The following is a 24,523-nucleotide window of genomic DNA, read 5'->3' on the forward strand; positions in this document are numbered from 1 at the left end:
TTTCGCATTTACACGTCAGCGGACGTGACGTACGGAGTCACGTGACCAGTTCACTTGAAGTGAAAATGTCGCGTTATGTTCGGACGGAGGAGGAGATGGAATATTTTAGTAATCAAAGAGACAAATATATAGCAACCATTTTTGACAGCAAACAAACAAAAGCAAATGTAAATGTTGTAAAATCTTTTGCACTTCGCACAGTTCAATGGAAACACCTGCAAATCGCAATTGTACTTTGTCGAAACTTTAGTAATATTGCTTTTATTTTGCGAAAAAATATAATGGAAACGCAAACATTCCCTCACAGCCATATTTCTCAGCCACTCAACCAGTCTCGTCGTGTCATGAGTATTAGTGAGGATGTTGGTGAAGGTTTGTTTGTGATGTTGTTTTGAAACTTTTGAAAGTCAAAATGAGTCACAGGGTGGTGCTGTTCAGTTAAACTGCCATTCAGTTAAAGAAGCAAGGCGCTGATTGCTCCACTTCACATTTTAGAGATGTCTGTTCTTTTTTTTTCTTTTTTTTAATGAATTATTACATTCGGTCCGGCAGCGTTGCTCTTTCAGATTCCAACCCGTTGCAAAAGAGACTCGGCTGACTCGGCGTCAGCAGCTCACGCTCGTCTCACTCCGAATATTTTCTGTTCTTCGTGTCGGTGGAATGAAAACATCCAGCAGTGCAAAGGCAGCAGCTGTAGAGCCCTGAACAGCTCAGTCAGTATTTTGACAGGTGCATTGTTGCTCTCAGCAGCAACCACACACACACACACACACACACACACACACACACACACACACACACACACACACCACGTTAGGGTTCACACTCCTGCAAATCAGGAGAAACAGGGTTCACTTTTTAGAATTTAGCAGAGATGGGAAATAACGAAGTTCAAATACTTTGTTACTGTACTTAAGTAGATTACTCAGGTATATATACTTTACTTTAGTTTTGCTTTTCTGACAACGTAACAATGTTTAAACGTGTTTAAAAAATACAAATTCTTTTAAAATCATTCACTTCTTATCGTTAATGTTGTTGTTGATTGAAGCTGAGCCATTTGAACTCTTCTGTTGTGTAGTTAAATTTTAGACTGGATCGTCGTAGAAAGGTGGGATTATTTTAGAGTTAGGGAGTAGAAAATAACAACAGTTATTGTAATTGAAACTGTATACATACAATAATGGCTCACTGGCCATAACTGTGACTGATTACACTTTGGTTGTCCCACAGTCGAAAAAGAAAATATAGTAATGAGACTAGCAAAGCTGTTCAAACTGATCTAGATGCTCATGAAGACCTCTGACCTCTGACCTTTGGTCATTTCAGTCTAAATTACTCTCTCACATCTCATCCTTTTTTTCAAAATGATCAACTAGTGTATTGTTTCATTAATGGTAAATAAAAAAAATATATACTTTTTACTTTACTGAGTACATTTCAGAACCTGCACTTGAGTACTTTTTCTTTTAACAGAGTATTTCTTTTACACAAGTGTCTTTACTTTTACCTAAGGAAACAGGATGTAAATACTTTTGACGCCTCTGGAATTTAGACTGTGATCTGAGCAGTTCAAGAGGCCTTCAGTGTTTAAGGTGTCATGCGGCTGATGGCCAGCAGAGGGCGATCTGCGCTCACTGCTAACACACAGTGAGACACAGGCAGGCTGAGAGATTTTCCAGCATGCCTTGGGTGGTTTTTGTACAAGTCAGACCACAGAAATTGGAGCCTCGGAATGACGTATCGCCCGTGTTCCGACTGAAAAGTCGGAAGAAGCAGCTTCCGGCCGTGGTTCCCCTTCGGAAAACCACTTTCAGTGCCCCTGAGGCTGCATGCACCTCAACCGTCCTCTTCTTCTCTCCTCCGGTCTCTGTTCAGATGGCGCCGATCGCACATCGACAATATGATTGGACGAGCTGAGCGACAGCGGCAGGACAGCAGGTTCCGCCCCCCGGGGCCCCCAGTCCTCTCTCTCCCTGTTAAGCCGATGGTACAGCTCAAGCGAAGGACGGGGCCCCGGATTCCAAGACACCCAACGAGAGAAACACCCGGCGCGGCGGCTGCGGCGTCGCCGTCCGGACAGACACACCTCCCACTCCGACAGCTGACAGAACAGCGTCCAATCCGCTGGGCGACACCGGCCGTGGGGCCGCAACAAGACCGAGGCCCCCTAGTGGGGGCCTGCAACATCCAGCGCATCTGGTCACAGGTCACAGTCCCCCTGGAGCCAGAGACAGGATGGGCGGAGCTCCACGGACACAGACAGAAGGTTTGGGTGGCGCCCCCCCCCCGTCAGGGTTGAGGGTTGGGGGTTGGGGTTGGGAGGGGGGGGTGGGGTGACAAAATAAAAACCCTGGGTCATTTATTTGTATTTTTCTATATTTATTGTTTACATATGGATGCTACTTTGAAAGGGTACAGAGACGTGTTTTGAGTTCCAGGTATGAACAACGTGTGATATTGTTGGGGGAAAAGTAGATAGGTAAATAAATGAATGAATATCCCGGGCTGTCACGGCTTCACGGCAACACGCCCAAAGGTCAAATTGTAGACATCACCGATCAGTTTACAACCCGCGTGCTAATTCTTTATGTTCAGCAGCCGGTAGGAAGGAAGAACTTTCGGCTGCAAAATTGTGAGGAAAGAGAAAGAAGAAGAAGAGGAGGATGAGGAGGTTGGATAGATGAGTAGAGAGGAGCGGTGACGAGGAGAAGGACGCGGAAAGTAGAGAGGAACGAGGAGATCAGTGCCAGAGAGGACTCTGGGCGGAAGTCGATGCATCAGAGGCGGGACCTCTGATTGGCCGTTGATGTCAGAGAACAGGAAGTGGAGTAGGTGTCGGCAAGGTGTCGGACTGTATGAATGAATTGTACGTGTTGGGAGGATGATGAAACCTCTGGATGGCCAGAGAGATGTCGTCCCGCTAGCGCTTATCTCCACCTGCTGGCCGCTAGCAGTCACTGCAGGCCAGACAATCATTTAACCACCTGTTCTGCCAGTTTCGACCCCAATCCAATCCAATCCCCCCCCCCGCCCCCGCCCCCTATTTTTGTTTGTGTTTTACTATGAATCCCAGTCTGTTGGTGCGGATTAAGTGGCAAATTATCTGGCCGGCAGAGCAGCCAAGCGTTCTGCCTTTTCAGCATTTAGCTCCTCGACTAGTTTTTTTGTTGTTGTTGTGAAGAGTCTCAAGTTCTTCCTTTTGTATTCTTGCACTTGATTTTAAAATGTGACACTAAATGAAAAAGAAAAAAAGCAGAGCAGCCACACAGCAATCCGGCTGATTCATCCTTCGCTGCTCGGTCGTGCATGTTTTTTGTCTAGCTTAAAGGTCCCTCGCTGTCCGCACCATCAGATCTCATGATGACGATCCAGAAGCTGTCCAGGAAGCGGCATATTTAGCCCTCTGTTTGCAGCCTCCTGCTAAAACCCACGTCTCTGTCAGAGCTTCCACACGTTTGGAAGGGGAGAAAAAAGGCGACGTCGACACCTGAGGGTGGTGGCTGAGGGTGTGGTTGCTCAATCTGGGAGGGATACAAGTGCCCTTTGTGACATCACAGAGGGCAGAGGAGCATTTAAACACACAGTTTGAGAAAAGTTTAGAAGAAGAGACAATGGTTTTATTCGCGATCAAATGGTTCCTTCAGTGTGTGAATCTGCTTCTGTCCACTAACCATCCACAACACTCTCAGAGCACCACAGGGACTAAAACATGCAGAAATGCAGCGGAGAAAGCGTGTGTATGTTATGTGTGTGCGTGTGTGTGTGTTTTTTGCTCTTACACCAAAGCGCCGACGTGACAGGAACTTCTTCCAGCGCAGCGGCTGAACGAACCAGTGCTGAACTTGCAGACACTTATTTATTCCTTTCTTCTCAGTGTTGGTTCTCCTGGCGGAGGTGAAACATCGACTCGTGTGGTGCGTTTTGTTATTTAAAGTGCTGTTTGTATTAACATGTTATGGCTGGTGACCATACGTACATCTCATATATTAACATAGTTATTATTTACTCTTTTTTGTGACCGTTTTACTTTTTCTAAAAAAAAAATATATATATATATATATATATATATATATATATATAATCTTTGTATTTTATTTTTCTGGTGTCATATTGAATTTTTTTTCTGGCAAAGTCTTGGATAGATGACAAACTGAGTCATGTTTGGTCTCACCGTTGACGTCTTTGGCCTGCCAGGATGTAGACTGATTCATTCTGTTTGAGAGCTGATGTATTTTAAATGTTTGTGTGATAATTTGTCATTTTTAGTAAGTTTTTTCTGTAGTTTTCTACCAGAAAATTCCAGGAACATAACAAAAAATGATGTCATAGGTTTGGTCATTTACAATTTTAACAACTGTTCAATTAAATGTCACTATTCATTAAGATGTATTATTTTTTTAAAAGGGAAGATTCCTTTTAGTTTGGGATTATTTTTCGCGGCAGATTAATTGACGTGTTTTTGTGTCATGATCAAAAAAACAAAACCCTGTTTTACCTTTACACTCAAGAGATCTCTGGCAGGTTGTCTCCTTCTCTGAACCAATTAGAAAAGAGGTGTGGCCTCCACAGTTCCGCCTCCTCATCTAAATTAGATAATATTTGGGCTCCGAGAAACAGGAAGGACCCAGACTTCATACTGTAAGTGACACGTCAGTCAGTCTGTGATGCGTTCTTCCACGTCAACTTCCCTGATGAGGGTCGGACCCTTGTTCTGTTCTTTTCCTGGCATTTCCTTTAAAGGAAGTCCATAATGTCACTACATTTTGAATGGTGTTTTGTTACTTGTTAGAATTGCTGCAGTCAGTCGTATCACCAAAGGGATTCTCCAAAAAAGAAAAAAAAATTCTTGCAGTATTCTTACTTACTTGCCACGTTACTTCTGAATGTCTGAGAATGTAAAACAAACAAACAAACAAACCCCGACTTACAACCTGTTAATTGTAGTTTTCTGTTTTTTTTGTTGTTGTTTTGTTTTGTTGTTTTGTTTTGTTTTTTTGAATAAAGTTACCTGTTGTATTTTAACTTCCGGACATGTCAGAGGTTTTCTCAGCCTAGAGTTCTGGAGCGTCAAACATCTCAAACCAAATGCTTTTAATTTTTTGTTATCATGTTTCTAGATGAGTTTTGTTGGTTTTCTGGTGCTTTTCAAGGGTGTGTACACTGCAGTATTAAGAGATATTGCAAACAGACAAGAAACATTTAATGGACTTTGAACATTTATTCTGTTGTGTATCTTTTTGTTGTCATAGTCTGTAGTTTATTCTGTTTACGTCACTATAGGATGCCAAGACTTTGCTTGTTGTTATTATTATTATTATTGTGTAAATCCAGCAGCATTTTCTGTGTAACAAGGCGACACTGCTTGACTGTGCTCCTCCAACCCATTTAGTTTTATTTTATCAAAGAGCCGATGTCCTGTATTGACTGCAGGCTTACATATATATTTGACAAGACAAATACTGTATGTTTAATAATAAAAAAAAAAAAACCCGAAAAAGACAAAAAAGTTGAAGAAAATGTAGAAAAAACATTTTTTAAAATGGGGAAAAAGTGTAATTTATATTTTAAAAACCCTGCATGCACGAGGCTGGGATGTCGTATTTAGAATAACAAATGGCAGTGCCTTTTTTTCTTTTTTCTTTTTTCTTTTTTTTACTCCAGACATTCAATACAAATGATTTTATACTGAAAAGCAGGTGTCACATGACGAGACGATGACAGGCGGTGGCGAGCGAGCGTCCGACTTCGTCATAGGGAATCTGATCATGTTACCAGATCAATAATTCCCGTATGGCGGTAGACCGTAGTACTGGATCCCTCACTTGGAGTGCCAAGTATTTCCTGCATTAATGATGAATTTGTGCTTCATAGGCTTTTAAAAGTGTGATTGGCACAATTTCATCACCAAGGAGACAGTGAAAACTGTCAAAGTGTGGGAGGAGTAAGTGCGCCAAATCCATGGAATTGTTGCGGACTTAGTCGATTTTGGACAAAACAAAACAACCTTATAGGAGCAAAATTTCAAATCTTGATATGAACTGTATTTGGTCATGAATGTGGACAGATTCTGAATGTGTGAATGAACATTTCTGCCGCCTGAACTTCTGTCTGTAGTCTGTGGTGCCTGTGCTGTCGGTACTTCTTAAACGCTGACATGAAGTTATCCTGGTCTGTACAAAAAATAAATTGCGGAAGCGTGTGACAGCAAGTATGTGTGAACGAGAGAGTGAAACGTTTGTTTTGTTTTTTCTTTTTTAATGTGTCTTGTATTTTTGTGGCGACGTACCAGAATGCTGTGACTTGGCATGCCCCCGTTATACATTAAAAAGGAAAAACAAGGTGTTATTCCTCCACAGCCTCCGAGTCATTGATTTAGATTTTTTTTTTAAATAGTATTTGCATAATTTAGAGAAAAATTGCTACAGGCTTGAATAAAATTAGTTAAACGACTCTTGAAGGGTTAAAATTCAATTGAAATTAAAGCTGCAAGCAGCGTTTGCGGGACTGGGCCGCCGTGACCCCTGATGACCTCCGACCTCTGCCGACGCCTGCAATTGACCCCCGTCCTCTGCCGACGCCTGGCGACATCTGCTGACTCTGAAAGAAGTCTATGCAAATTATTATTATTATTATTAATTTTTTTTTGGAAGATGCTGTCAAATGTAAAATATAGGCCTTGATGAGACAAACACGTGGATGTTTGAATGACGTCTGTAGAACCTCCCTAAATGAAACTGCAGCCATTTATGTGTGTTGAAAAAGAGGGAGAAGAGGTCTAAGTAATCATCATAAGCCTGTGTATGCAAATGATGCATATTTTTGACGTGCAATTTTTTTGAAGTGGTTGTCAAATGTAAAATATAGGTCTTGATGAGACAAACACGTGGATGTTTTAATGACGTCTGTAGCACTTTTGTAAAGGAAACTGCAGCCATTTATATGTGTGTTGAAAAAGAGGGAGAGAAAGAGAAAGGCGTTAGGGCTCCCAACAAGCAAGAGCAGAGTTAGCTCCGCTAGCTCCGCTTTTGCAACCTTGGACACCTAAGCTTAGAACTCAGCCATTTAAAGATATTGGTATCATCTTTTAGCTAAGGGCTTCAGCAATCTAACTATATATAGTTATCCGGGGTGTGAATAACAGTGTAGGCGTGGTCAGTGAAAAAAATGACTTTTTCTTTTTCATTGGGGCGAGCTCAAACAACTAGAAATATTTCACTTCCTGTTTGTCGGATGACAAAAATTAGAGCGTACGCGACGGAGAGCTTGATGAGACGAACACGTGGGTTTTGCATGAATTTTCGATGTTCCTAGAGGGCGCTACGTGCATTTTTAGTTTTTTGGTGTGTTTTTTGGATTTTGGCCAGTTTTGACATACATGGACTTTAAAGGGCTATAAAATGAAAAATGGTGCAACGCATCCCGATCATTCTTTTTACGTTGACCTTCTGACAGTCTAGTCTGTGTAATACAAAAGGTTTGAAACTTGCAGCATTCACGGTTTGTTGAGTGTCAGAATGCAGGTCTCTATCTAACGAACACGTGGGTCTTTGTCCCATGTCGTTTCGACCTTCCTAGAGGGCGCTAGAGGCGTTTTAATTTTAACGGTGCGATTTTTGGTCAATTTTCAATGTGCGTCGACTTTGGAGGGCCGATGCACGAAAACGGTTAGAAAATTTAAATTTTTTTTTCATGATTCTTTGGAGTGAAGGTTCAGTCTATGTCAAAATGAATTTTCAAGCCCATCAAGCACACGTGGAAATTTCCCCCATATTTTTTCGACCTTCCTAGTGGAAACGGGCCATTTGTAATTTTTGGACTTCTGTAGTTGGACGCCTCTAGGGGGCGCTAGAAGTGGAGTTTTGCCTTTTTCTCTTCATTTTCTTTCATTTTGTACCAGTTTCTACCTCCGTGCCGAATTTGGTGACTTTTGGAGCATGTTTTGTAAATAATAATAATAGTGAAGAAACGGAGCAAAAACAATCAAGTCTTCGCCTTGCGAAGGCCTGCTCTGATCAGAGCAGGCCTTCACTGAGGCTCAGTCCGGAACTATTAATTGGCCAATACACACACACACACACACACACACACACACACACACACACACACACACACACACACACACACGATATAACAATGCCGTGACGTCATACTGGAAACTTTTTTCTGGTGAGTTTCTGGCCTCTATATTTTTTGGAAAGACTAAAAGACTGTCACTGAAAAAAATCTGCTATAGAAACATTTGTAATGAACCGCCTTTCAGATCACAGTCGTCTGGGCCCAATGGGATTTTTTTGCTGCAGTACCTCGAGTGGCCACTAGAGAGAAATCGGCGCGTCCGAGGCGAGTGGGAGGGGCTTCGTTGGTGACCTCATCACGTACAGGCGGGAGACGTGACGCCGCGTTTCCCCGTCTTCAACACAGCGCGCGGGAGTTTGAGGAGACCCGAGGACCGCGAAGCCCGCGCGGAGTCGTCCGTCATTCTTCGCGCTAGCAAGTGATCGAGTCGACCGCAGTCAGCCAGCGGATCTCTCGGCTCTCTCAGCTCTTGTGTGACTCGTTTCGTCTCGTCCGGGAGCGTCTTTTTGTCTTTTCAGTCTTGAAAACCGCGCAGTGGCACCGCTCTGTGCTCTGACGGTCAGTGTCAGTGTGTGTTGCCGTCACAACTCTGTTACTAGTGGCGGCGCAGCTCTGAAGCTAGCAGGCGAGTGCGTCGTCCAGTAGTTTGCCACGCCGCCGCTGCCGCTGCTGCTCGCACCGTCGCACGGGGACCGAGGAAAAATGCCTTGTGAGCGGAAGCCGATGCGCTACGGCCACTCGGAGGGACACACCGAGGTGTGCTTCGATGACAGCGGCAAGTAAGTTTGGCGGCGGCCGGGTAAACTCCGGGTAAAGTCCTTAGGATTAACATGCATTAAACAGTGTGCATGAAGCTGATAAACTAATGGGACGTGTGTGTGTGTGTGTGTGTGTGTGTGTGTGTGTGTGTGTGTGTGTGTGTGTGTGTGTGTGTGTGTGTGTGTGTGTGTGTGTGTGTCACCAGTAATTTAGGGCTTATTTAGGGCTTCTTCCTCTTCAGGGCTATTGTGAATAGTTCTGAGCGTCGCGATGATGCCGTCAGTCACTGATTTGCAAAATGATCCATGTTTATTTAAAGGTCCTTTATCAACGATTTCCAGCATCTGTGTCCCAGAATTGAGGAAAGTCCGCCCTCTGTAGGACATATGTTGTTTTGTTGTTGTTTTTTTAACATTCAGACGTGGAAAGCTGTGCTTTGTGATGTCACAAAGGGCACCGCTTCAGGTTAGTCACCTTATCACCCTGCCAGGTGCTGGCTCCACTCTTTGAGACCACTGTGTTCTTGTCTCCTTTCAAACACGTGCAAATCAAAACATCGGACTGTGTGTTTTAGCGGGAGACGGTTCAGTTTTTTTCTGTGAGTGATTCATTTTGTGAGGCTGCTCCACTTGAGGTCAGTCTTGAACGACAAGACTTTGCAGAAGAGCCGTCCTTTGATTTGATTGGCTGCTCCTCAGGTACATTGTCACCAGTGGCAACGATGGAGATGTCCGGATATGGGAGGGCCTGGATGACGACGATCCGAGGTTCATCACGGTGGGAGAGAAGGTCCACTCCCTGGCCCTCAAGGTCGGTCCCCATCGACACGCTACTAGCGACCAAACTTGCCACTGGCAGCACCTGAATTCTTCTTGTTTCCGTCTGCGCAGAATGAGCGGCTGGTGACGGCCGGCTCCAGCAACACGGTGCAGATCCACACGTTTCCCGACGGCGAGCCGGACGGCATCCTCACCCGCTTCACCACAAACGCCACACATGTTGCCTTCAACAGCAGCGGCTCCAAGGTGGCTGCTGGATCCAGGTACTGAAGGGCCCTCACCCCATCGCTGTTTGTTATGGTGTGACAAATGTCCAGGCGGAACAATCAACTTCACAGCCAAAGACACCTCGAGGCGTCTTTGCACAATCAAGAGAGAAAACCAACTGAAATATAAATACAAATAATGAAGAGAGACAGAGGTAGAAGTAGTCAGAGTGGCAGAAAAGGCCATAGTGAGTTTCCGAGTGAACAACCACATACCGACAAAGCTGTCATTATATACTGTACATTATATTTATACTATATAGACATACATATAAGTATGTTTATATAAATAATCAAATATAGAGAAACATGCATCAGTATATGTTCACATATATCTGTGTGTATATATACAGTATATATATATATATATATATATATATATATATATATATATATATATATATATATATATATATATATATATATTCATATATACATATTCATATAAATAAATGGTATTGTGTAATTATAACTAAAATTATTTTTGAATTTACATTGACTCAAATGTACAATACTAGACTGCTCTTGCTGCTGTCCATATAGAGATTGTTAGTCTGTGATGGAAAGGGGGAAGAATTAGGAGGAAGCTTGTATTGGGGTCTGGGTCTTGTAAAGCCCCTGCTTTAGCTATTGACTGAGAGGAAAGAGAATCAAAAAGAGGCAGAACCAAATATTAAAATGAAGAGATAGAAGTCAGTTGCATTGTGAACACCCAAGTGTTTATATTAATACAATTGTTATTATTAAAATATTGATACAATTTTAAATAGATGTATGTATGTATGGTGTGAATGGCTGTGCAGGTTGCTGTAATCTATTCATAGCCTATCACTGAGAGCACTTGTGTCATTTATTTTGAAAGCTGCACTTTTAAACTCCGCCAAATCCTTCTTTTTCCGGTCGGCGGACCAGGAATCTCAATTTAAAATTTGAACGATTTTGTGAGAATGGGAATGTTATTCCCGGTTTCAATCAATGCTCGATGGCCAACCCTTGCGTTGACGTGGCTTCGCTGTTGTCGTCATCGTCCTAGATGTTGTTGTGTCCCCGCGCAGGCAGCGGCAATCTTTATTGTCTTTATGGATCGGCCTTGATTGGAGAGCAACGCCTGCTGGCCACCAGAGTCGATCCGTCCCAAACAGCCTTAACACAATAAGGCACTCGGAGCGTGACGGCTCATCGCCGCTGCTGTTCTCGGCATGGTTAACGTCCGAAGGTATCGACTGGGAGAGTAAAGAGACACCTGAGGCTGTCGGGGAAGGGACGCCGTGCTGCCGTGCTGCCGTGCTGCCGTTTGATGGAGGAAATCAGGACGGTTGCTGCCATTGATTTGATGATTTCTGCACTCGTGCTGCATCTCAGCCCCTTTTTCTTTCTCATTCCCGCCGCTCTGCTCTGCTCTGCTCTGCTCTGCTCAGTGACTTCCTGGTGAAGGTGGTGGAGGTGTCGGACAGCAGCCGGCAGAAAACTCTCCGGGGCCACGAGGCGCCTGTCCTCAGTGTTACCTTTGACCCCAAGGACCACTTCCTGGTGGGTAACCACTCAAGAGTCAAATGGCAAATGAGAGATCGCTGAGATTATTGTTCTGATACAATTTCATGTCTCAAAAGTTGATTTTCAGCTTTACTTTGAAAGGTTGGGTCACAAAGAAAAATTTGAAAGAAATACAGCTGATGGGAAAAAATGCTCTATGGTTGAAAATATCCAGATCTGTTTTTATCCCCATTAGTACATTTTACTGGCAGCTTATGGCAGTGGTTCTCATTACAACTCTCAACTTAAATGTTGCTCAATTAAGCATTTCAAGCATTTGATTGTCTTCAAAGTACATATTTTTTCATACATTTTTTAAATGTAGGAATGCAAATTGAACCTGTTTTTTCCCTCGTCAGGCGTCGGCCAGCTGCGACGGCTCCGTGGTGGTGTGGGACATCGAGGAGCAGGTGAGTCAGTGTTGTCTGTCTCCACCAGCGCTGCCATCAGTGTGCTGGTGGTGGTGGTGGTGATGATGGTGATGGTGATAATGGAGACGCCGATCCGCTGCTCGTGTTCCTGCAGACCCAGGTGATCAGCTGGCCTCTGCTGCAGAAGACCAACGACGTCACCAACGCCACGTCTCTGTGCCGCCTGGCGTGGCAGCCCGCCGCCGCCCAGGTTTGTGCGACGCGGCCGCCCCCCTCGAAGGTGAACTGACGCCTGGTCAGCCGCTCTTCCAGTAACGGGAGGGTGTTTGTGTCCCTGCACGCAGTTTTTGGCCGTTCCTGTGGGGACCAGCGTTCACCTGTACGAGCGAGACTCCTGGAATCACGTCAGCTCTCTGTCCGATGACCTGCTGACTCAGGTGAGGTCCTGGCACCACAAAAAGCATTTTTTTTGTTTCTTTTGCTCTGATGCTCTGTATGATCCAGTGGGTAAACTGCAGTAGTCAAAGTTGTTTGATTTGGCCTGTGGTTTCACCCTCTTGAAGTCAAACTGAAACAGGAAGCTGCTGCTTTTTTGCTGTTTATTTTCCCCCTTGGGGTTAATCTGTTGCAACACGACATTTTTCTGAGTAATGAAATCAGAATTGTGAACAAAGTGTGACCTGACAACGGTTTAAGATTCAAACTTATTGTCACTTTCTCATAGACTGTGCAGTGAAGTGGCAATGGTTAACAGAGATGGTGCCAACGGCAAAAAACAACGTTCACAGTATAGAAGGAGCAGCAGGAACAATCAATAACACTATTTACACTATATACAACCTTTTTTTTTTTTTAATACAAATGAAGCACACTGTTCACAAAAGCTTATTTTAAAAATTGTGGAGCAGTCGAAGTGACTAAAAATCTGTACAGTGTGTAAGTGCGACAGTGTGTAGGCATGTAGGCTCAGTAGCCATTTTTGGAGATGCCAATTTAGTTTAAGAAAAAAACCAATTTGTTTTACAACATGTCGAAAAGTTGTCACACCTGCTGTTCACCGCCTCCGCAGCCCGTCAACGTGGTGGCCTGGTCTCCCTGCGGCCGCTTCCTGGCAGCGGGCGCCGTCGGTGGTCTGATGGTAGTGTGGGACGTGAGCAGTAAAGCGTGCGTGGAAAGGTACGATCGCCAAGGCGACAGCCGAGACGGAGGGGGTTGGGTGGAGCCGAGTCAGTGCGCTGACGTCTGCGTCTGCGTCCCTGTCGCAGGCAGAAGCACGAGAAGGGCTTCACGGTGTGCTGCCTGGCCTGGCACACGTCAGGGAGGCAGCTGGCCTACACGGACACGGAGGGTCGCCTGGGCCTGCTGGATGGACTCGCCACCTCCAGCACCACGGACAGCGCAAAGGTAGGCACAACCTCGGCATCCGGAGGAGGGAACACCGAGGGCCTGGTTCACTGTGGCCCCATTTACACCAAGAAACCTACCGTTTTCAAAAAAGAAAGTGTTTAGATGAAGCCGGCTTCAAAAATGTCAGCGTTTTGGACGAAACGGCTGAAAACGCTGCAGTATGTATGCCAGGCCTGGTGTGGCGCTGTGGGTTTACGCCCCTAACGAAGAAGAAGACGACCTGGGGTACGGCCTGTTTACACATGGAGCCTCTCGCTAACATGAGTTGAGTTAATGTCAAACACCAAGGCTCAAAGCTCCATGATCATGGTGACTGGGAGTGAAGGAGGTCAAAGGTCGATGACATTTTGGCCACTTAGGTTTTCTGGCTGATCAGGGGCAACGTGTGTCATTGTCCACTGTTGGTTGCTGGTTGGCTATGACATTGTTGATTCCAAAACAAAGGCAGTTTCTGGCGTTAACGAGAAGCTCGACAGGGTGAACATAATATTTTTTGCAAGTAATCAAGGAGAGAAATAGAACAAGCATTCTTGACAGCAAACAAACGTAAACAAACGAAAGCAAGCGTCTTTTTCGTAAATCTCGCGGGACGAGATTTTACGAGCATTGCGGCCTATGCGCTTCACACCATTCAGTGGAAACGCCGGCATATCGCAATTGTACTTTGTCGAAATCTTTAGAAATATCGCTTTAACGCAGCTACAGAAAACAAGGCCTCGTCCCTTGTGGAGGCAACACTGGTACAAAAACTACAAACTACTGAGAAATACCATTTGACTAAAATTTCCAAACTGTCTCAGCCGGCAGCGGCGGTGACCAAACCTGCAGCCAAAGACTACGACGACCTGTTTGACGACGACGACGACGACGGCGCGCTGATGGACGAAGGTCTGAGTGACACCAGGTCGCCAGTCAAGAAAACGCCTGCCGCCGCCGCCGCCGAGCAAGATGACGTGGACGACGAGGACTTTCTGATGCCGTCGACGGGACGGATAAGAAACAGAGGCGCCATCCTGGACGACGAGAACTCCATGGGTGAGAAACGAGTTTTGTTTGCCATTTACGCACAAACACACGTGATGATGCTTATGACCATGAGTCTCCGTTGAAGCTCGGACAAGGTTGTTGTCACTGTTTGTTGTGGAAAAGAGCAAAGCTACCGATGCAGAAATGCTGAGTAAATAAGTCATTTAATGAACATGAAATAAAGGATCGGATACCCGAGGCACAACAACAGTACAACCAACAGAACAGATGCAACGGGTGCAACAGCTCGAATGAATGCGAGTGCAAGTGCAAGGTCTTTTATACAGTGGACCGGGAGGGGAAGAGGTAAGGAAAGGAAGAAGAGGAAAACAAAGCACAGAGAATCAGCACAAGCTGACACATTTACAGCCTCCTCTGGTGGACCACGAGGAGAATGTCTCGAGAAGGTTATACTATGAAACTAACAGATTACCCGTGCTACTCGTGATCATATGACACAGAATACAACAGAATAAAGAATAATCCAAGAATACATATTTTCCATTACATGTTACACCCAAAATGTTGAACTCACCCAGAGTTCAGCCAATCAGGCGTCGCCTTTTTCCCCCCGTTGTAAAGACAAACCACCACGTCTGTCCCCCCCCCGCCCCCCGCCCCCGCTCCCCCGCCCCCGCTCCCCCTGCAGACACCGGATCTCTCCGGCTCAGCCAAGACCGGCTGTTGGATGACCGCGACGACGGCGCCGCCGGGCCCCCCGCCGCCCCCCCTCCCTCCGCGCCTTTGCGCCCCGCCTACGACGGCCCCCTGCCCACGCCCCCTCAGAAGGCCTTCCAGCCGGGCTCCACGCCGGCGCATCTCACGCACCGCTTCATGGTGAGACTGGGGACATGAGTTGGGTGGGGAGGGGGGGGGTGTTGTCGGTAGGCTCAGTGTGACCAGCCGCAGTCTTGCTAATGGCGCCGCCTCGCGCCACCAGATGTGGAACTCGGTGGGCATCGTGCGGAGCTACGACGACGAGCAGGACAACGCGATCGACGTGGAGTTCCACGACACGGCCGTGCACCACGCCATGCACCTCAGCAACTCGCTGGGTCACACCGTGGCCGACGTCTCCCAGGAGGCCGTGCTGCTGGCCTGCCCTGCCACCGACGAGCTGGCCAGGTGGGAAAAAAAGCACTTTTTTTTTTTTTTCAGTTTTCACCTCAGGGGAAATCTTTCCAATTGCTTTCTTTCTCTCTTAGCAAGCTCCACTGCCTGCACTTCTCCTCGTGGGACACCAACAAGGAGTGGATGGTCGACCTGCCCAAGGACGAGGACGTGAAGGCGCTCTGTCTGGGGCAGGGCTGGGCGGCCGTTGCCACCAGCGCCTTGATGCTCCGCCTCTTCTCTGTGGGCGGAGTCCAGAAGGAGATGTTCAGCCTGCCGGGGCCGGTGGTGTGCATGGCGGCACACGGAGAACAGCTGCTCATCGTCTACCACCGAGGTCTCTCTCTCTCTCTCTCTCTCTGTCTCTCTCTCTCTCTCTCTCTCTCGCTACAACAATTATCCAGAAACTGAAATGTGCTCGAAGAGGAGTAGGAAGTACAAAATTTACTTCACATATCATCTGCGTTACATTGCAGTCTTTATCAAAATGTATTAATATTAGATATTATATGCAGCTATTAAGCATTATCAGTATTACATTACTGCAATTACATTACTATTATATTACAGCACTATATTACCGTATTTTACATATTATAAAATACATATTATACCTAGGCACTGCTAATTACCATATTCAGATACTATATATTAACATGAAGTATTATAAACACTAATACCGTATATTTCAATATTAGTCTTTTAGAGTACAATATTACAGTATCCATATAAACACCATAATATACACAATTACCACAATATTTCAAGTGTAATAAGCTATGTATAAACACTGTTAATATTATACACACTATTTCCCATTTTTCTGAATGTATTCCAGTTCTGAAAGTATTGTATTATAAATCCTGAAGTCAAATGGTGTGTATGTGTGTTATTTGGTCCTCAGCAACTGGTTTCAATGGCGATCAGGCTCTGGGTGTCCAGCTGCTGCGGCTCGGAAACAGGAAGCGTCAGCTGATCAACGGCGAGCCCCTGCCGCTGTCCCACAAGTCCTACCTGTCCTGGCTGGGCTTCACTGCCGAGGGTCGGTCACGGCTCCCGCCTCTGCAGCTTCTTCTTCGCCTCCTGGCTCTTGGAGGATCTTCTATCTGAATTCTCCCACTGTCGCTCTGCAGGAACTCCCTGCTACGTGGACTCTGACGGCGTGGTGCGGATGCTCAACCGCTCCTTGGGAAACACCTGGACGCCGCTGTGCAACACAAGAGACACGTGCAAAAGTAAATCGGACCACTACTGGGTGGTCGGCATCCACGAAAACCCGCAGCAGCTCAGGTGACCGCTGGTTCTTCTCACTTGTTGCTTTTTCTTTTTCCTAAAGATTTTGGTGGAAAAGGGTACAAGGCACTCAAAGGGTCCTCATAAGTGGAATTTAAGGACATTACAATTCATTTTGCACTTCTGCTGCATGAACTCAGGAATAACGGTCAAAGTTCCAGCTTTAGTTTAAAGGACTTATGTTTGTAGGTTGGTGCTTTTATTTTGAAGAGAAAATCAACACGTTCTTCTTCATATTTGAAGGTCCAGTGTTTTCCCATATAAAGGTTTTAGTTGTTTAATCTCACACTTCAGTTCAGCAGCCTCACTTGATGACCAGTCCACCAGCCTAGCTGGACGACAGCGTACTTAGCCCTCTGTTTACAGCCTCCTGCTATAACTGGTGCTTTGTTGAACCTTCCACATGTTTTAAAGGGGACAAAAACAAGTTGCTTTTCAGTGTAAACAACACCTCGTTGGGGGTGTATTCACTCATCAGGGAGAGGTATCATGCCCCTTGTGACATCACAAACTATGTTTGGCACAGACTAGAGTGGAAACATAATTTAAAGTAACTCCGGCCATGTCGGTTTTTAAGGCAAGTTTCTTTTTTTGAAGGTAACATCCTGGAAGGTTTTGCACTGGTGTAAATCATCAGAGGTTTCCTCTTCTCCTAACTGCTGTTGACTCTTCTCCCTGTCAGGTGCATTCCTTGTAAAGGCTCCAGGTATCCTCCCACTCTGCCCAGACCTGCCGTGGCCATCCTACCCTTCAAGCTGCCACTGTGTCAGACCACCACGGAGAAAGGACAGATGGAGGTAGAGCTGCTCACATTGAATGCCCCCCCACACCCTCCAAAAAAGTCTAATTCTAAAACAGTTGAGGATTTAAAATGATCAACTTCTCTCTTTAGTGTATGTATGACATCCATGTATGTATTTTTATGCGCCGGCATCTGATGTGTGTGAGTATCTTAGTGTCTGGGGAATCTGAGGAAGGTTTAGGTTGCGTTGGATTGGGGTGGAAATGGGGAATTGATTTGTGATTTATGGTTGTTGTATGGTGTCTGGGCCCCTGTTCATAAGCTGTAGATACTGTAGCTTCAGGGGAGTTCAATTTTTATGTTATTTGTATTTTTATTTTTCATTGATTTGTAAAAATAGACTGAAACTGAACTGAACTGAATGCCCCCCTCCGCCGCCACCACCACCACCACCACCCAAAAAAAAAAAGTGCACATCTGTCAATGGTCAGAAACCGACAAGGATAAAATTGTTGTTCCCCTGTCGTCCACCAGGAGCAGTATTGGCGCTCCGTCCTCTTTCATAACCACTACAACTTCCTGTTGTCCAGCGGCTATGAGATCGATGAAGACGGTCAGACTCAGTCCCAGAAGGAGCAGAAGGAGCTTCTCCTTAAGATGTTCGCAGTGAGTCAACCTTCGACATTTTCTCCAGGGATTCAGGCCTAAATTCTGCCCAGCTCACCACCCCCCCTTTGAACGCAATGGCACATGAGATGCTTTCGTCCCCGTCTGCAGCTGTCCTGTAAAATGGACCGAGAGTTTCGCTGCGTGGAGCTGGCGGAGATGATGACCCACAACGTGGTGACACTCGCCATCCGATATGCGTCCCGGTCCCGGCGGATGGCGCTGGCTGAGCGGCTGAATGAGCTCGCCATGGAGAAGGCCAGCCATCTCCAGGAGGAGGAGCAGAAGCAGCAGCAGGAGGAGGAGGAAGAGGAGCCAGAATATTCTCGACGGAGGTCCGGGTAAAGCCGCAACGCATCTGTGTGTCACAGCGGGGCTTATTTTGAACTGGCTTTGTGATTGTGAGAGGAGGCAGCAGGTTGTTAATCCGGTGCCATCAGAGTGAGGAATATTTGACCCACTTTGTCGAATAAACTTAATAGGTTTGAGGTGTTGATGATCTGCTTCTGTGGCCAGGTTCAGCCAGAGCGGAGGTCGTGACGGCGGCAGCAGACACACCCAGGAGGGGGATGGGGAGGTGGTGGAGGAGGAGGAGGAGGAGGAGGAGGAAGAGGGAGAGGGAGAGAGAGAGGAGATGAATGGACATGAAGAGGACGCGGAAGAATGTGTGGAGCCCAGGAAACGTAAGTACATTTCCTTAGTGCCTTCTTCAAGACAAGATGAAGGTTTCACAATGATGAGAAGCAGCCACAAATGTGTCTTGTGTGTCTGTGTGTGTTGTCCCACAGGTGCGAATCCCTTCGCCAAAGATCCCGTATCACCAGTGAAGCCTTCACTGACACCCAGTAAGTACTGTAAGATGGTCAGGTGCAGCGTTAGGCTCTTGCTGTTGCTTTCTATTAAATTGCAGCTCAGTATCAATTTATTAAAATGTATTTAAAAAATTGTGTCTTTGTGTTCGGTGAGTTTCTTTAAACTCTGTTTTTTTCTTCCAGTTGCTAAAATGGGGCGTTCAAATCCTTTCAAGGTAGGAAAGCAGCGTTTTCTGATTCCGATCTTCAAACTGTGGTATTTGCTTAAATCCATTTTGCGAAACTTGAATTGTAACTTCTTTTCTTTTTTTTTTGCCAAACAACTTCAACTTTTTCTCTTTTTTTCTCATTTCTCATGTTGCCTTTAATGTTATTCAGGTTCAGGGCTCGTCTTCATCCAGTCAGCCTCGGATGTCAAACATCCTGGACAAGATGACGTCCAACAGGAAGTCGGTTCCTCTCAGCAGCTCCTCAGGGAAACCAAACAAAGGCCCCGTCCTCAAGCCGCTGGCCCCCCGACCCAAAACTAAGGTATCGTCTCTGCAAAAACACAGAGACCTCTTCCCTCAAGACCAGACTAGTGTCATTCAGAGACACTGAGAATGATGATGTTGGTGGGGGGGGAGCGGAGCCTATCGTCCCAGGCCTAATGGCTGTGACTGAATCCTCCGTGTCAGTGTATCGAAACGCTGCATGCACGTCCAAATCTTGCCGCAGTTCCGCGTGCATTTTTCCTTTCAAAATAAAAGTCAGTTTGCCGTCACTGTTCTGTTCTGCGATCGATATCGTGAAAAATATTGCACAGGATGGCAAATGTCGCGATATCTGATAATATCACAATAACGGCCCAAGCCTAGACACAGGTTTGTGGCTGGTTTCTGTGTCTTACTAACTATTTCCTCGACGGCTGACTGGCTTATGTTATTTGGGCTCTTCTCCAGATGAACACATGAAATAAAACAGATAGAGCAGCGTTTCTCAACTGGTGGGTCGCGACCCAAAAGGAATGGGTTGTGGCTTCGTCGACTGTGTACCCTTTTTTCCTTAGGGATTTTAGAATGTATCTATTTATAGAGAAAATGATGGGCATTTATTTTGCAGGACACGCAATTCAATTCAATCATTTCAATAACTTATTTACTAGACATGATCGAAAGTGGGTTTTATGTTTGTGTAATACATTTGGGTCTTCAACTTCATGATAAGGAAACAAATGTGGGTCCACCAGTTGAGAACCACTGAGATGAAGGAGATGTCCCTCTTCCATCAGACATAAAGGAAAGAAAGAAAACAAATCCTTTGCTGATCGTAATCTCTGTTTTTATTTCCTTCCAGACTCAGTCCACCCTGTTGCAGATGTCTGGCACAAAGACCGCCAGTAAGAAGGAAAAGTCTGCAGATCAGCAGAAACAGGCAGAGGCTCCGCCCCCGACCTCTCCGGCAGACGACACAGAGAACAAGAGGTAGCGTCCCGCGTCCACCATCTCTTTTTAAACTGCCGTCATTGAAAACCAACCCGGGTTGGAGTGACTTGGCTTCCCGAATGCGTCCGTTCAGGCCGAAGACGGGCTTCCAGCTGTGGCTGGAGGAGAACAGGAAGAGCATCACGGACGAGCAGCCAGATATGGACGAGACGGACGTCATCAAAGAGGCCATGGGGCGTTTCCGCACGCTGTCGGCTGAGGAGAGGCTGGTAGGCAACACCGCTCCGGAGGGCTGGGCCTGATGTTGGTTTACTGTCAGTGATTCAGTGAAACCTCGATCCGTCCCGTGAACAAGCAAAAACTTCAAACCTCTTTTTTTCCCCCCGACTCCACGTCCGTCTTCGCCCTCGGGATGAAACGTGTCGGAACGCACGTCGCTCTGTTGGGTTATTCCCGTCGTCGCAGCTGAAGGCTCAAGGCTCTCTGTAAATGCACAGCACTGCTCCTCATTCCAGTTTTCTATCGCCGCTCATCCTGCCCAAAGTGCCCATCTGCAGCCCAACACCAGTGAGAACCTTCAATTAGAGTCTGGCCGTGATTATCGGCCGTCAGAGCCATTAACACGTCAACCCCTGTGCGCTCGCTCGCAGAGACATGAGTCGTGTGTGGCGGCGCTGAAATCCACATTTCACACCGCAGACATGCAAGATCAGCTGAAATGTGTGTATAATCACCTCGCAAGGCCACTGGATCGCCAACAGTTCTTGCAGATTCGTTTTGTAAGTACAGGTGTCTATCCTGGTTCTCCATCAGTCGGATTCCTTTTAGTTGTGATGAAACTAGGAGGTTACGGCTGCAACCTGTTATTAAAAAAAAGAATAGAAGATATGATAGAAAAAGAAGAAACTGTGGTACAGGAAGTGACTGCAAGCCTAGCTACTGCTAAAGAGATTAGCCCGCATGTTGCAGTAGCAGCAGTTTTATGAGAACTGGGCGGCAGTTTTACAGTAAAAATGAGGAAGAGAGGAGAGAAGTAAAGACTCTTTTCTTTTCTCCTTGGAAAAAGATGTATTGACTTCACTTTAGACACAGCTCCCGTCTGTTGTTGCCTCCACTGCAACAGGAAGTCTTGCGTTGTCGCCACCAGCTCAGCTGAGAGTGAAACGTCCGATTGGTTTGACGGAAGGTTTGTCCAGCAACATTTGGCTGGAATTACAGGCTGCACCCACTGAGTGTATCAGCAGATGGGCGGCGCTTTGGGTTTCGTAAAGGAGGCTAACGCAGCAGTACGAAACACCTGCTCTCTATGGTCTGGCCTGCAGCGGGCGTCAAAAATGGTGGCTGTCGAACTGAAACGAGCTCTAAACTCAACCTTTACAATTTTTTTTGTTGGTCTAAATTAAATGGAGCCCATTTTATATCCATTTTGCCCAGTTTGGTCTAATTTTGAATGAAAATGGCCATAAAGTTGTGGGCGTGGCCACAGTTTCGCAGTCCCTTTCACTGGCGGGCGGGTGTTGGGCCACGCGCTGCGGATAGATGATGCATCCAGGTGCCGTGTGTTTACTCCAGTGTTTTATTCAGAGAGCAGGTCGTGACCCAGCACACAGGAGCTGCATGAAAAGAAAAGAGGTTGTTGATGAGAGGAGAGGCGACCTGTTGCCGGGGAAACCCTGTCGAGTGGGTTTCAGCCACTGAGGTCGCAAAGCATTGATCCGGCGATTATGAGACGGAGGAGCAGGCAGGGGATGGAGGGGTGAGGGGGCAGCTGGACGACCACCCTGATATGAAGTTTTGACTTTTATTTAAATATGTCTGGATGGGTCTGTTTTATCGGCTTATATTCAGAATGAAAAGCAATTCCGGCTGTCTGAGATTTGTAGACCTTTTGTTGTTCTCCGCCTTTCTAACTGCGTGTAGTGAGCTGGCAAACAGTGATGGTGATCCTGATCACGTCATCCATTCCTCACATTTTCTTTCTTCACAGACAATGTGCGCCAACAAATGCAGTGAAGTAAAGAAGTGGCCGCTGAGGGAAAAGTTAACCCTTACTAACTGGCTAACACTAACCTCACCAAAGTGCCGCTGAACACTAGGGGGCGCGTTCGGAGGAGGTGTGCTTCGACGCAACAGGGTTTCTGCGCGAGAACAAACGCGTTCACAGCATGGATGTGTTATGGGAACTGAATAACAAACTGCAAACATGGCGGAGTTGAATTTTCTTCCAGTGGCCACTCGAGGTACTGCGGGCAAAAACCCCTCACAGCCTAAATAGCATTTTCTACATAGACCGCAATATAAAAATAAACGGCTGTAAAACAGTTGACGGGATCATGATATGAGGATATGATATGAAGCGTGCTACAGGACTCTAACATGTGACATAGTTCATAATAAATCTTTCTATAGTAGATTTTTGAATCCTCGTCTTTCAATCTTTGTAACAAAAAATTTAAAAGATTTAAAATTATTATAATGACAACAAATATAAAGGGCAGAATATTCCCAGAAAATGGTTGATTGCCAGCGTGGCATCACGCTGTACGTGCTGCCGTGTCTCGGCTCGTTTCTGATTGGCCGGTGCGTCCTGATGCAGCACATAAGTTCCAGTGGCATGATGGGAATTGACACTGCTGCTACATTCTCTTCGGGGGCCTCCTGGTTGGGTAGGATCCACGTCCACAACTGCAACGCTCGCCGCAAGCGCAGCTTGATGAATTGCGAATCGCCGGCCACCTCAAAAAGTCTCAAAGTCTGGACGTGTGCGAGGGCTGATCAGATGACTGACCAAAGTGACAAATATTTAAAAAAAAAAAAAAAAACTCCCGCGTTGTCATCGTGTTTTTTGTGTCCAATGCGACACCCGGCCCCTGGCGTGAGAGCAGACCAGTAGTTTGCTTCAAAAACAAAAGATGCAGAGATGTTTGAGTGAAGCTGAAGCTCTGCTTTCCCTGCTGCTGCTGCTGCTGCCGCCGCCCGCTTCCCCGCCCTGACCACCATGATTCATCTGTCCAGAGTGCTCCCTTTTGTCTCGGCTCACAGAGCAGAGGAGGGGAGAGCAGACTGACTGACTGACTGACTGACTGAATGGGTAGGGGGGGACGGGGGGGGCGGAGCTCCGTCAATAGTGATTATACACAACAGGATGCAATTTGGATGGCAGGCGGTGCATCCGCGTTGAGTCACCGGCCGTGTAGGTGTGGAGACGACGGAAGAACACAGGTTCCTCAACCTCGCTAATTAACACCTGCTATTGTGTCCTTTTGTCTGCGTGTGCGTGTGCGTGTGTGTGTCTCAGTCGTGGACGGAGAGGGCGAAAGGCCAGCCGGGAGACGCTGCAGACCTGAAAAAGAGGAAGCGAGCGGCAGAAGGGGGAGGAGCCGAGGAGAAGGGACAGGCGGAAGGCGACGGAAGCAGCGCCAAGAAGAAGAAAGCGGTGGATCCCTCCTCCAAACTGGCAGCCTTCGCTTTCGGCAAAAACTGATCCATTGAAGTGTTTGAATTGTTTTCTGTTGTGGAGGCGTCTTCTAGGACGCCTGTCCTCACCATGCAACGCCCCTTTAGCGTTCACTGTCTTTCTCTTTCTAACAACACCTTCGGTAAATGTTTTTGTATTTTGAAAGTTCAATAAATGTAAATGTTTGTCGTTGCAAACAGACTGTTTTCGTTACTTTATTTCATTACAAATAGTATGAAAAAAAAAAAAAAAAACTCGCCACAGCAGGTAAATCGGGCGCCGTCTCAGACTTCAACGCTTTGGAAGGTTAGGATATGTAACTTAAGGTGATGAAAGCAGTTGAACTGCTTCCTGAACCTGGAGGGAATATCTTGATGATCACTAATTTGATGTCAAGAAATTTAGCTAAATGTATGTTTTGACAATTACTTTCTTCCAATTAAAGAATACTTGTATCCTGTAAGAATGCAAATATTCCTAATTATTTAATGACTAAAGTAAGTTAATGAGTTTTGTGTGGTTTCTTCCTCTCCTTTTGCCATTGGCCCTCTCTCTGTTCTATGATATGGAAAAAGCATTTTTGCAAATATATTTATTACAATATTTCTGTTTGGGAAGAAAGAGGTGAAATTTTTGTGGCCATCTTGGATTTAAAAAAAAAAAGTATTTTATTTATAAGTTTATTTAGACGGGACAGTGCATATCGATAAACACTAAGTACATAAGTAGTCACTGTAAATATGCCAGACTTAGCACTGCTGTTAAATTTCATCCCCAACAATACAACAATTAACATAAA

General features: G+C 46.0%; 2 protein-coding genes across 3 annotated transcripts in view; both read left to right on the top strand.

Annotated features, from left to right (window-relative positions):
- The window catches only part of samd4a (sterile alpha motif domain containing 4A), a 41,559-nt gene extending 35,205 nt beyond the window's left edge, over positions 1-6,354 (top strand). For both annotated transcript variants that reach the window (XM_076051221.1, XM_076051308.1), the window contains one exon: positions 1,879-6,354. In XM_076051221.1, the coding sequence (XP_075907336.1) occupies positions 1,879-1,907 (29 nt within the window). In that variant the 3' untranslated portion in view covers positions 1,908-6,354. The remainder of the gene's footprint in view (positions 1-1,878) is intronic.
- A 2,049-nt stretch (positions 6,355-8,403) lies between these two features.
- On the top strand, positions 8,404-23,921 carry wdhd1 (WD repeat and HMG-box DNA binding protein 1). Its single transcript, XM_076012769.1, has 25 exons — positions 8,404-8,858; positions 9,537-9,648; positions 9,729-9,880; positions 11,302-11,413; positions 11,776-11,826; positions 11,942-12,037; positions 12,132-12,224; positions 12,857-12,963; positions 13,053-13,191; positions 13,995-14,229; positions 14,870-15,057; positions 15,161-15,345; positions 15,426-15,667; positions 16,235-16,372; positions 16,464-16,620; positions 17,306-17,420; positions 17,900-18,031; positions 18,143-18,372; positions 18,548-18,714; positions 18,820-18,876; positions 19,027-19,058; positions 19,222-19,374; positions 20,179-20,306; positions 20,401-20,536; positions 23,566-23,921. Exons 1-25 carry the CDS (start codon positions 8,782-8,784, stop codon positions 23,749-23,751), a joined length of 3,420 nt encoding a protein of 1,139 aa, XP_075868884.1. The 5' UTR covers positions 8,404-8,781; the 3' UTR covers positions 23,752-23,921.
- The last annotated feature ends 602 nt before the right edge of the window (positions 23,922-24,523 follow it).

Source organism: Nelusetta ayraudi, unplaced genomic scaffold, assembly GCF_046127955.1.
Source record: "Nelusetta ayraudi isolate G7.1 ecotype Tasmania unplaced genomic scaffold, CSIRO-AGI_Nayr_v1 ptg000002l, whole genome shotgun sequence".
In the NCBI taxonomy this organism is placed as follows: domain Eukaryota; kingdom Metazoa; phylum Chordata; class Actinopteri; order Tetraodontiformes; family Monacanthidae; genus Nelusetta; species Nelusetta ayraudi.